General features: G+C 35.2%; 2 protein-coding genes and 1 long non-coding RNA gene across 6 annotated transcripts in view; 1 reads left to right on the top strand and 2 right to left on the bottom strand.

Annotated features, from left to right (window-relative positions):
* Nucleotides 1–6884: 6884 nt before the first annotated feature.
* The window catches only part of LOC126591175 (probable LRR receptor-like serine/threonine-protein kinase At3g47570), a 45617-nt gene continuing 39236 nt past the window's right edge, over nucleotides 6885–13265 (bottom strand). For 2 of the 4 annotated variants that reach the window (XM_050256758.1, XM_050256760.1), the window contains exons 3-4: nucleotides 7589–9914; nucleotides 6885–7473 (exon numbers count right to left, since the gene is read on the bottom strand). In XM_050256758.1, coding sequence (XP_050112715.1) covers nucleotides 7106–7473; nucleotides 7589–9914 — 2694 coding nt within the window. In that variant the 3' untranslated portion in view covers nucleotides 6885–7105. Of the gene's footprint in view, nucleotides 7474–7588; nucleotides 10261–10663; nucleotides 10771–13265 lie in introns of those variants that run through there. The other 2 variants (XM_050256761.1, XM_050256759.1) reach the window with 2 other exon arrangements.
* The window catches only part of LOC126591206 (uncharacterized), a 102918-nt gene continuing 99133 nt past the window's right edge, over nucleotides 9481–13265 (top strand). The window contains exon 1 of the long non-coding RNA XR_007612296.1: nucleotides 9481–9627. This is a non-coding gene — a long non-coding RNA (uncharacterized LOC126591206). The remainder of the gene's footprint in view (nucleotides 9628–13265) is intronic.
* LOC126591190 (RHOMBOID-like protein 1) overlaps nucleotides 11875–13265 on the bottom strand; it is a 45372-nt gene continuing 43981 nt past the window's right edge. The window contains exons 3-4 of the mRNA XM_050256784.1: nucleotides 12681–12894; nucleotides 11875–12264 (exon numbers count right to left, since the gene is read on the bottom strand). Coding sequence (XP_050112741.1) covers nucleotides 12012–12264; nucleotides 12681–12894 — 467 coding nt within the window. The 3' untranslated portion in view covers nucleotides 11875–12011. The remainder of the gene's footprint in view (nucleotides 12265–12680; nucleotides 12895–13265) is intronic.

Here is a 13265-nt window from a genome sequence, read left to right as displayed (position 1 = left end):
CTTTTTTAGGATATGTTTGTATTTTTAATAAGAATTGGTTTCAAAATCATTTTCATAAAAAACTTTTAACTATTTTAAAAGCACTTTCAAAATGAACCCTAAAATATTAAACACGTGTACTATTTTTCGAAACAAAACATTAAATTGTTATGAAATCATTTCTAAATTAGTTTTAAAGTTTCACTTATGGAAAAAAAATTCCATCATCATTTTTTATAAAACGAAATATATATTTTATTGTCACCCCATAAAAATAGTAACCTTTGATAAAAAAATAAAAATAAAAATAGTAACCTTTAAATTCAAATATGAGAAAAGAAAAAGGCCAAATTAAATTGTAGTCCTTGTAGTTTCACATTTCTTTAACTTAAAGACTTGTAGTTTTTACTTTGGCACTTGAGGCCTTGTAGACTTATAGTAAGTTTACGATTTCAACTAGGAATAGTCTGTTATGCCCTTCCAAAGTAGTATTTATGTACTAATTACCACGCTCCAAATTAATTAATGGTCAATTTGCCATTCAATATGTTATTTTATCTTGTGACTAGAACATCAAATCTCATTTCACGATATAATGGATTGTCCTTAATTGAAAGCTTCCGCAAATTACACGACTTCAATTGCAAATACTGAACCTAGTTATCCCTCTTAAGTGAAACATCAGAAGAACCACAAGGGTATAAATATAATTTGGCCAAAGAAAGGTAGTATTCTATCATGTCCTCCTTGTTGCAACTCAATATTCCAATCCGTTTGCACATATTACAGATCTAATTCATTGGTACATATTTTTTTTAATCTTTAATTTTGAAGCCTTTGATACACTGATACGATTGCGTCCCGTGCTAATGAAATAAAAACGTGTAAATTTGTGTCTATATGTCTTTATTTTCTTAACATGGGACATCACGTAATTGCATATCCATGTCATGTAATAAGTTATTCTCCTCGTTCCAACACAATTTTAAGCTGATGGTGTTGTCCTACATGGTTTGTATAGACAATTATGGTGGAACTGGCTTGGTGATTCTTTAACTCATGAAGGCATGAAAGGGTCTCAATGATGAAAAACTAATGTTACATGTACCATGTTTACCTATTGCATATAATTTGGAATCCACTTGCATAAGTGAATGTCACGCAAACCCTACCTGACACGTATAAACTGTAACCTAATGCGAAGAATAAATGTAATGTGAATAGTTTCTATCGTAACCCTAGGTAAAACTTTGTCCATTTTACACCAACTAGTTTTTCGTCTATTGATTATTTCTTCCCATATAAAAAGAGAACCTCAATTTGAACTCCTATATACTCCTATATATATATATATATATATATATATATATATATATATATATATATATATATATATATAGGAGGTTCATAAAGGGAATTGGGTTGAACTAGTAAAAACGAGATAGGTTATCACCATATATCGCTCATATAATGTATTACCTAAAACTTGCAGGCCTAAATATCAAGTAAGAGATAAACAACGATAACTTATTTTGTTTTTACTCTTATTTTATTTTTGTTATAGTATATCGAAATCCCTATTATATATATATATATATATATATATATATATATATATATATATAATTTCACTTAAAAAATCCAAATTGTCATAACCAAATGGAAATGGGATGTGGTTTAATTTCTTGTTGAATATCTTCGACTTGTTTGAAAGGAGCTTCAAAGGAACACTATCACATGTAACGTCCCATATGTATACAGAGTAGCACTCCATGTGGAGAAGATAATAAGAAAGATAAACATATATACCCATATATTCATGTGGGTAGGAGGACAGGCGGATCAGAGAAGAAACTTGGAGAAGGAAACAAGTAAAATATGCCCCCACAAAATATGTACTTTTGCACGCATATACATCTATCCTTATCTGCGATCTTCTTCTATGTGATCTTAATCCAAAATAAATCCTTCATACGTCATCTTATTTGTCGAATTTTGAGGCTTCTGTGGCACGTGAATGTGACCTCAAAAGTAAATGAAGAAAATATGGGTCATATATATAATCATTTATATTGTAAATAATCAAATTTCCTTCCGATCTTATTATTATTATTATTTGGATATATATGTGGAGTAGGGTTAATTTGCATGTGTACTGACACGAGGGTTCACGTTGGTGCAGAAAAAGAAAATAGATCATCTTCAGATTCCTTTCTCTTAATCCATTAAGTTTGGAAATTTGAATCATTGAAATTTGATTCAACGATTACAAACATGAGCTGACTTTAAAAATTATAATAACTTTAGCCGTTGAATTAAATTTCAATGGTCTGAATTCTCGAATTTGATGGATTAAAAGGAAGTGATCTGGAGATAATATATTTTCCAGAAAAACAACAGTTGAGTAGCAAAAGCTTACTAGAATAATTCACTGGGGTAAACTGCCGATTTGCTCTCTAAACTATCATCCAACTTTCGATTTCCCCCTGAATTTTTTAATTAGAAAATTAAGAACTTAAACTAATTTTTTTGGCCGATTTCCCCCCTACCGTTAGTTTTTCATAGATTTCATCTAAATTAACGTTAACTATTATTATGTGCAAACCACGTAACTCTCCTTTATGGACAAAAACATCACTTCGCTAGACCTTCAAACACAAAAGCTATAGAATCATACATATTTGCATAGGTTTATATTTTAGAAATATAAGGTTTTCAATTATTTTAAAGAATGAAGCCACCGAACTACCCACACATGTTGTGCACATGTTTCCATTTAACAGAGATTTGGATGGAATAAATGAAAAATTAACAGCAGGGGGAAAATCGGCCAAAAAAAGTAGTTTAAGTTCTTAATTTTCTAATTAAAAAGTTCAGGAAGGAAATCGAAAGTTGAGTGATAATTTAAGGGATAAATCGGCAGTTTACTCTTTTTTTCTGGAACAAAGTCTTGCACTTTGGAATAAGTGGACGGGGACTGAGGAACATGGAACTGTAAGGCAGTTTGACTAGAGGGAGAGGAGGTAGACAAGGCTGCCAGTGAAGCAGGGCTGCTTTTTCAGAAATCAACATGATATATAGAAAGTGTGAAAAAGGAAAGGGATGGATGCAATGGTAGATTCGCTGTTATGCTTTAGTGTACCTGAGCAAGTTCACTCGTTTTAGCCTTTAGGAGAGCAAGGGTAAGACAGTAATTGTCCTTGTTCAAGTTTATCCGTTTGAAAAGAAATGGCAAGGCTAAGTGCAATTACTCTTCACATAATATATTTTTATTTTTTCAATATTTTCTTGACCTTCGTTATCGGTTTAGATTTTTTATGAGATTTTCAGCCATTTTTGTCGCGCAACATGCCATTATCTGTTAGTAATATTTGCTCTGATTTTTGTTCAAGTTTGAACTTTGTAAGTTTTTTAGATTGTCAGACAACTTTGAGCTACTAAATTCTAGCAACAAATCTCGTTGAAGTAAGGTTCTAAAAGACACTAGGCGCTAGTCGGGCAGCGGGCTGGTAAGTGAAGCCTAGGCGGGCTAGACGGATTTAAGTAAATCTACTATATTTCATGTAAATAAGTGTCTGTTTATACTTAAAATATATGTAATTTAATCAAAAACTATAAAATAGAATGATATATATATATATATATATATATATATATATATATATATATTATGAAGTATTGAAATATTATGAAAACATAGGGAACAATAAGATAATGTGTATTTATTTAAGTATTCAACAACTCTCTTACAATTTATTGAAAAAAATAAAATGCAAAATAAAAGTTATCTATTTTCTTCTAAGTGAGTCGCAATTTAGGTGGGTGCCTCAGCAGGTATATGCACCATTTCTTAATTTTCAAGTGCCTGTGTATTAATCAAGACGGTGACCAGCCGCCTAGCACCTAGGCGACGCTAGGCAGAGATTTTTAGGACAAAGTAAAATACACTCGAATAAATGTAGTATTGTCCAAACAATTTTAGGAACGATGGGCTGGTTAATTTGAAGATTGAGGTTTCAATTTTAGAGCGATCCGTCATAAAGCTTTTGTTATAGTTGTACTTAAGGATATTTTGGGTGCTACCTATATGCCCAATGCCCATGCAGTTGATTAACTGGGAGCTTCATTGAATCACAATAAAATGCAGGGGTACAAAATGATTGAAAGGAGCCCTCCTAAATTTGCCTCTTGCCCTAATTATATGAGGGTGGTGTGGTGGTTAGAATTCAATTAAACTCCATACGTTTAGGAGGTTTTCATTTAATCTTGCAAACATACATATTTAAGCAAAATATATCCCACTAAAAATAAGTATCCTTAGTTTTGGTAAGATGATATTATAAGCTATAATTTACGAGAGAAGAATTTAAACTTAAATGTAAGAATACGGAAGATACAATGTCTTTACCAACCGACCTAACCTATTTTTACGGAGTAAATATAAGTATAGACGTAAACAAAATCATGTGGCTTTGTTTGTATCTTGTATGGGGGCTCCCATACTTGGGACTCTCTCGAGCGAGAGTGGTTGTTTAACACTTTGACATCAGATGTTAATGTTTCTATTCGAATTCAATAATTTCTACCTTTCAACAAAAAAAACATAAAAAAAATTCATGAACATTATAATGCTCAAGTTGGCATGCATTATCTCATAAAAAAACCTTATTATTTGGTTGGACGTAGGGACCATAATTTTCCCCAATATGAAACCTATTTTGCACAACCACTAACAAATTGTTTGCACCTTTACGCAATCTCCATTAGAAAAGCCACAAGTTTCTCAACCAAGCAAATTGGCATCATAATATCCAAAGGGTGCAAATTAGCCTTTTCTCTTTTATTTTATTTTATTTTCTTTTAAAAAACACCAAGAAGCAGGTGCAGCTAGCACCATCACTATGTCTGTCCAAACGTCAAATGCCCATTTCTTTCTTTTTCTTCTGCAAAACGGCCAAAGTATCCAGATTCTTCTTTTCTATAAGAAGCTTGCTAAAGACCAACTACCACACCAACTAACTTAACTACTTATATTATTGAGGTGATTTTTAGTCACAACTCTCAAGTGGTGGTAATACTTACGATCTTATTTATTACCGTTTGATTAATTTAAATTTTGATATTTATGTCTATCCAAGGTATTAAACTCATATAATGGTGATAAATAAGGTAGTGAACATCACCATCATTTGAGTGTGGAGAACACAAATATTCCTAAAATATTGTACACAAAAGGGGAAAGCTTCCTTATTGCAAAAGCAAAATAGGGAGGTAATAATTAAAGAGTATTTAAGCTCTTAATTAATGGTATTTAATTTGCTTGGTAATGAGAATTATTTAGGAGTTAGTCACCCACCGCATGCATGCAAATTGGACGAGACAATTCATGGACAAAATTACACCACCGTATCCTTTGGAACTTCCCTTATATAGCCTCTTGTTTAATTGGAAGAAATGAAAATTATGAACAAAATTGATTTTTCTCCTAACCGTACCAACTGGCTCACGATAAATTTATAACTCAATCAAGCTTATTTGCTTTTGTAATTAATATTTTGAGAACAATTTATGATGTAATTCATTAAATACTATCAATTGGAGGACAATAATAATTGGAGTACGTTAAAGATAGATCAATAAGTTAAAAGGTTTGTGACACAACTATACTATAAGTCACATTATCGTGACGTATTTTTGTTTTAAAAACATATTTGTTAGTATCCTATTGATTGCCCAAAAAAAAAATCTCTGTCGATTGTAATAAATCTGAATTCAGATCCATTAATGAACGGCTAAGAATTTTCATTTTTGCAGGTTTAATAGAAACTCTTTTATTGTCAAGTTTGGTAGATCGACTGCTAAAACCATTGGATTTGAATTCAAAATGCACATGGCGAATATTGATAGCAACAATGCTAGACAACCTCGATTTGTCATAGCCCATGGGCTTTAAAAATGGGGTTAAAATTCTACAAAAAATGGCCATTTGCAAACCCTAGTAACCATACCAACCAACTTGAACCCAATCCCCTTCACTTATATGGAGGAGTTCAAATAAGTAACAATATGAGATTAGTCCACTTTTAATAAACATGTCCAGTCACCTTGGTGTTTAAAAGAACATTGCTTGGCTTTAGATCACAATAAACAATCGATGTTTCGCTATGGTTATGAAAATAATCCAGTGCACAATAGCAACACCAATAACAATATCTAGTGTTTGAAGAAGATATTAATTCTTGGGTGTATTGATCTCTTACCTCTTCAATTACAGGAGGTGGATGCAAATCAGGCAGCCACTCATCTAAACTCCTTTGCTGTATCAACTCATAAACTAGAGCCTTCAAAAAATCATTGAGAAAACATGTAGATATGACCTTGACGCGATTTTGATGCTTGATATTTCTCAAAGCCTCATATTCGGCTATGAAACTCTTTGATGCTCCGTGACGTAACATGCTAAACGCCTTCATAGCTACAAGTACAAGCAGAGCTCTATTGTTAGCATAAAGAACCCTTTTGTATACAAACTCGAAACTGCCAACACCAGTCAAATTAACTGAAGAAAACCGATCAGTGGCTTTTGAGAAAGTAGCAAATGACACTTGCAAGTACATCAAGTCCGAATACTAAAGGGATTATTAATTTCAAGCTATAAGCTAATCTTCTTTTCTTGGAGCTCTTTAGACTTGCAATTGGGCAGCTTGAGATTAGGAATTCCCTTGCAGAATCTGGTGTTGTCAACAATTGAAATAGCACTTTGATTTTTGAAAACACCTTACACTGATGGTGGTCAAGTCTGATAGGATACTCAACTCACCATCTTTACAACTCCCAAGATGATTTTATTGAATGTTGAGGGTCTTGAGGTTATGAATCTTTCAAAAATTTGAAATTCGTCAATGTGAATATTCAACAATTTCGTGGCACGAACTAGACTTTAATCGATGTGAATATTACACAAAAATACAAAGTACAAGAAGTAGTAATACACTCTTCACACAATGAACCTCATTGGTGATTATTTACATTGCAAACTTCCACATCTACTGTGGTAACATAAAAGCTAGACTTCACAGGCAGTACATGAAATTTCTCTATCACAAAAGCACATAAAAAAGAGTTTCTATCCAAGAAAAGTATTCCTAATGGAATGAAGTTCAGATGCAGCATCATTGATATTCTTTAGTCGATCTGTTGCGGATTCAGCAGAACAAGCAATTCCAATTCTAAATATTGAACTCAAGCACACCTCAACTTTATGAATCCTCGTAATGCATTGATTGGGATTCTCGTTCGTGCCTTCTTGAAGAAGTGGTGTGTCTGCAATCTCAGTAACTTGCCCGGGAAGAGCCATCTTGACAAAATTATGAAGGTTCAAGCTATCACCAAACATGTTGTCAGTGGGTCTCTTCCCTGTAAACATCTCCAACAAGAGAATGCCAAAGCTGTAGACATCACCATTCGTTGACACCTCACTCCCCATGCCATACTCTACAATTCAAACATCACATTTGTGTATAAATAGTTCAGTTTGAATTTTGTAAATTAAATACTCCAAAATAAAAAAAAGGAAATATAATGAAGTATATATCTAACATATATATACCTGGAGCTGCATAACCAACTGTTCCTCTTATTCCAACGGAACTTGTCTGACTCTGAATTGCTGAAACATTACTCGTTACTTGTAAGAGAAACCTTGCTAATCCAAAGTCAGAAACATGGCCAGTCAATTCGTTGTCCAAGAGAATGTTGCTTGGCTTAAGATCACAATGAACTATTGGCGCTTCACAATGATTATGAAGATAATCTAGTGCACAAGCAACACCAATGGCAATTTCTAGCCTCTGAAGAAGACTTAAATTCTTGGGTACATGATCTCTTAACTCTTCAGTTCCAGTAGGTGGATGCAGCCACTCCTCTAAGCTCCTGTTGTCCATGAACTCATAAACTAAAGCCTTGAAATCGTTACCATGAAAATCAACACTTGAACACACGGTTATAATCTTGACCAGATTTCGATGCCTAATATTTCTCAAAGCTTCACATTCGGCTATGAAACTCCTCGAAGCTCCATGACGTAACAAGTTAAACACCTTCACGGCAACAAGTTGAGCTTTATCATCCTCATCAAGAACTCCTTTGTACACAGACCCAAAACTACCAGCACCAATTAAGTTAGCCTCCGAGAACCCATCAGTAGCTTTGAGTAGAGTAGCATATGACACTTGCAAAATAGTGTTCCCCAAAGTGCTCAATGAAATTTCTTTCCTTTTCTTCCCTGACGAACAAAGAAAGAAATAGGAGAACACCATGGCTATTCCTAGAAGAATAAGTCCAAACACTAAAGGGAGTATTAGTTTCACGCGATGAGACAATCTTCGTTTCTTGGTCTCTTTAGACTTGCACTTGGGAAGCTTTAAATTAGCAAAAAGGCTGCACAAGTTAGTGTTGCCAACAACTGAAATAGCACTCGCATTTTTGAAAACACCTCCAGTTGGTACCACTCCCCAAAATTGATTGAATGATAAGTTCAGATTATTCAGGATTCTAAAGCCTTCTAAAAAATATGGAATTTCACCTGAAAAATTATTGCGAGAAAGATCTAGATCTTGAATCCCTCTCACTGAACTCATAGACAAAGGAATGGACCCGTTGAAGAAGTTTCCTTGCAAATGCAGGACTTCTAAACTCTCACAACCACCAAGGCTACTGGGGAGTTCTCCAGATAACATGTTATCAGAAATGTCCAGTTCACTTAGACTTTGTAAATTCCCAACCTCCGGGGGAAGGGAACCTGTGAAGAGGTTATTAGACAAGTCCAAAGAAATCGATAAGGAGGAGAGTTTAAAAACTTGTTTGGGTATTGTGCCATTTAGAAGGTTATAAGAAAGATTCAACAACTGCAACCCCTGGCATTCCCCTAGGCTTGAAGGAATGCTGCCCTCAAGATGATTTCTATGCAACGCAAGATGGAATAACTTGGTTAAATTTCTTAAGGAAGACGGAATATTTCCTGATAATTTGTTCATGGAAATATCTAATTCTCCAAGGTTTGAAAGCTTACCCATGTCAAAGGGGATGTTACCTGTGAAGCTACTATTCTCCAAAAGCAACGATTCCAAGCTCACCAGATTCCCTATCCCAGATGGGATACTTCCATATATTTGGTCATCGCCAACCCAAAACATTTCCAGTTTGGTTGAGAGATTGGATATTGACATGGGCAATGTCCCTCCAAAATTGTTGTTGTCAATAACCAGCACTCGTAACTGGGTGGCATTGGTCAAGTCCGAGAGAAAACTTAAGTCACCATCTTTACCGCTTCCAATATTATTATATTGAATGTTGAAACGCATGAGGTTGTGAAGCTTTTGGAGATTGGGTACCCCTCCGATTAGGTTGTTACTCCCAAAGTCAAAAAACCAAACACTTGTGACGTTGAATATTGAGGGAGGTACGGACCCAGTGAGTTGGTTTGAGTTGACGTTGAAGACTTCTAGATTAGGAAGAGTTTTGCCAATATCTGATGGAAGACTCCCTTGAATTTGGTTAAATGGCATGGAAAATGTAACAAGAGAAGAGAGGTTATAAATGGAGGAAGGGATGCTACCAGACAACTGATTTCCGCCCAATCCCAAGAAGGTTAATTTTTTCAATTGGCCAAGAGAACTGGGGATGTTTCCCATCAAGTTATTAGTAATAAGACTTAGTACCCGGAGAGACGAAAGGTTCCCCAAGGAAGGAGGGACCTGTCCCGTTACATTAGTAACTTGCAATACAAACTTTTGCAGCTTCGACAGCAATCCAATTTCTGAAGGAATTTTACCCACCAACTTGTTAGAAGTGAAATCCACAACGATAAGGTTGAAGCAATATGATATATTGTGTGGAATACTGCCACTAAACGAGTTAACATCTAATCGCAATACCTGCAATCTACGCAAATTCCCAATTTGTGGAGGAATTTCATGACCGAAGCTGTTATTTTGCAGCCACAGCTCCCTTAGAAAACTTAGATTTCCAATGTTTGGGGATAGTTTCCCTACTAGATTTTGAGATTGCAGGTCGAGGGTAGTGACCCTTTGGCGATGTCGTCGACTGCACGTCACACCATGCCACATGCAAAAGTGTGTGGATTCGTTCCAGGAGCTCATCACGTTGTAATTATGGAGATCTTGCTTTATTTGAGCTTTGATGGCAAGCAGCGCCAGCCTATCCGTCGCATTCCCTCCGAGCCCCGATTGCAGGGAGCTCCAACAGCAAGCGAACACTGCACTGAAAAGCAAGTATATTAAGATCAAGTTCAAAACCAAAACCCCCATTCCTGATCTGGTTAACTATATAACTTGAGAGAGAAGCAGAAAGAAATAGAGAAAAGGGTGTTTTGAGTTGCGAATTTGGTGAGTTCCACTTGTTACATGACAAGGAAATTTATAGAAGGATAGGATCATAGGAGGAACCTACACCACAGTTTATTTTTCTTGAAAATTCAAATATGAGAAGGAATAAATCCAAGTAAATGATAACAAGTAAGAAGTTTGGCTTACTTCCACTACTGTGACCTATTGTTTGGCACTTTTGGCAACCATACATAATAGGAGGATAGGATCATAGGACGATTACTGCCACTAAACGACAAGGAAATTTATAGAAGGATAGGATCATAGGAGGAACTTACACCACAGTTTCTGGTTCTTGAAAATTCAAATATGAGAAGGAATAAGTCCAAGTAAATGATAACCACTTTGGCTTGTTTTTTTCAGACGACTTCACTAGGTTACTTCCACTACTGGCAACCATACATAATATCATTATCATCCATAATTCATTTTGGCAATCATCCAAAATGGAAAAACAAATACATGGAACCCAATATTTTCTCACATCAGATGTCACGCTGGTGTCATCTAATACGAACATTACCCCAGCAGGGCAACCCTAGCTATGAAAGGAAATTTTGAAGTCTGTACATTTTCTGAGGGGACGGACTGGAGATTGCTGATTTTGTCATAGTTCCCCTAAAGTATCATTGCAAGAAAGCTTGTTGTGGATGCAACCTTTTTAAAAATGGTTACAATTACTAGTGAGATCAAGTTTTCTTAATTTTTAAACTCCATGGGGGCTCAAGTCTCTAACAAGAGAATTCCACCACTGTAGACATATCCAGTTATTAACGCCTCACTTTAAAGTCCAACTTCGCCAAAAACCAAAGTAATTCATACTTGTTTTGTCATCTAATTGTTATCCAATAAATAAATGAACTATGTTTTTCAGTTAAATAGTAAAATTTTGACAATGTTAATTAAATGGTTAAACGATTTTTTATTTAGTTGACTTTTTTTTTCAAAGTTGGTCTCTAGAGGATGGACTAGAAAGTATACATATGTCCGATCATCTTGCAACATTGCAGAATGAGATAGAGAGCCGAGAAGGTAGAGCGCAAGGGTCCGATTGAGAGGATCCATAACATCCCACATTCAACAAACTTAGGTATCGTGAGTAAATTGTGTGTTTGAGTAGTTTTACATGGCGAGTAAATTTCATAGTTATTGGTATGGGTTTCAACTGTTATGAATAGTAGAAAAGAGGTACAAAGGCAGTAAAAGAATGAAAAGAATAATGACAATGAGAACCATTGCTTGGTGAATACACAAGACTATTTTACCCAACAAAAAACAAAAGAAAGAGAAAGAATACTTAGTACAAGAATGAAGCATATCAATCAACAGTCTATCAACTCTGAAATCTGTACATGTATGGTCAACTGCAAAGCTCAGCATATAGCTGCTGAGTCCGGGAGGGGCTGGGATCCAACAATGAATATGTTCCATTTCTACCATTGCTTACGCACGTTAAGTTCAGCTGATTCCCTATCTGGCTCGGCTGCAAGATTTGTGCATATATGCATATAAAGAACAATCTGTCAGTACAAAACCAATTTATAGTACTAACAAAGTACGTTGCAGAAGCAATTTCCTGACACAGAATTTCGCGAGTCATTTCTTAAATTACGTTTCTTTAAGGCATTAGACTAAACGGCATGCCAAACTAGAACGACTGAATGCAACCATGATCATATTAATAAGCAAGCACTTATGTCTATCAAATATTAAGGCGGAAGTTAATATGCGCAGAAAAGTACAACATATTATCAGACAATAAATATTTTGTGACTTGCAATTCCATTTTGATGTAGGGACACATCTCAAATAATGACACCAGGAACAGTGGTTGTTTAGATTGACCCCTCGAAAAAGAGTAGCCAAGCCAAGAGTATACCTGTAAAAAACATGACTTCTGTCAGAAAATGCCTGCATATACTGATACTACGCAAATACGAGGACAATGAACCTTTATTTCCAATAACAAAACAAAGTACTGCCAACACATGCAATCCAAAAGAGCAAAGTAGAAGCTGCTATCAACAAAGTGATCAATTAGTAGCACACATAGAATAGCGATAACACAATGCCTTCTCCAAATCACTCTGATGAGAAACAAGCAGATACAGAGCCTATTCGCAATGAAAATATTACAGGACACATGATATCTACATATCTACACAAAATCCAGTTCTCTGATTTGATAAAAAAAAAAATGTGCACACGTCAACTGTGGCTACCAGATTCTCATGCAGGGAGTCGATTAGGTTCATGAAGTCAAACAGTTAAATAAGAGATCGAGGAGGAGCTTACCCAACAATCAATAGTATCAAAGAGAGGACCCACAATACATATTGATACGTCTTGTGTTTAGATTTAACTGGAGTAGTAACATATCCCGGGGGAGCATTCCGTTGGGTAAGCCATTTAAACTGGGGGCAGATCAAAAACAAAAATCCAAGAAGAAATCTGGAGACAAATCCTCCAATATGAGCAACGTTGTCCACGTGTGGTAGAATTCCCACTGCTAAGTTTATTATGATGATGAAAGGAGAGTAAGCAATGCTGCTAACTGCGGATCGAAATCTGAAAGTGTAAGATCAAAGGGTCGTGCACATACTATAAAGAGGTGCATCATTGAGTATAAAGAATTTTATTTACCTTATTTACATACATTGTCCAATTTGATGTGAGCTCTGAAAGCATGCTTCCTAGTAAACCAAAAAGTGCACTAGAAGAACCAACAGAAATACCATATTGAATAAAAAGAGCTGAAAGCAAACTCCCACCAAAACCAGACATGAGATATAGGCCAATTTGAACTGCCGAAGAACAAATCAGAAAAACATTAGAATTTCAAACCAATTAGTTAAAACAGTTCATCAAAACAACTGTACA

Source organism: Malus sylvestris, chromosome 11 (genome assembly GCF_916048215.2).
Source record: "Malus sylvestris chromosome 11, drMalSylv7.2, whole genome shotgun sequence".
In the NCBI taxonomy this organism is placed as follows: domain Eukaryota; kingdom Viridiplantae; phylum Streptophyta; class Magnoliopsida; order Rosales; family Rosaceae; genus Malus; species Malus sylvestris.
This window is presented reverse-complemented; position numbering and strand designations above follow the sequence as displayed.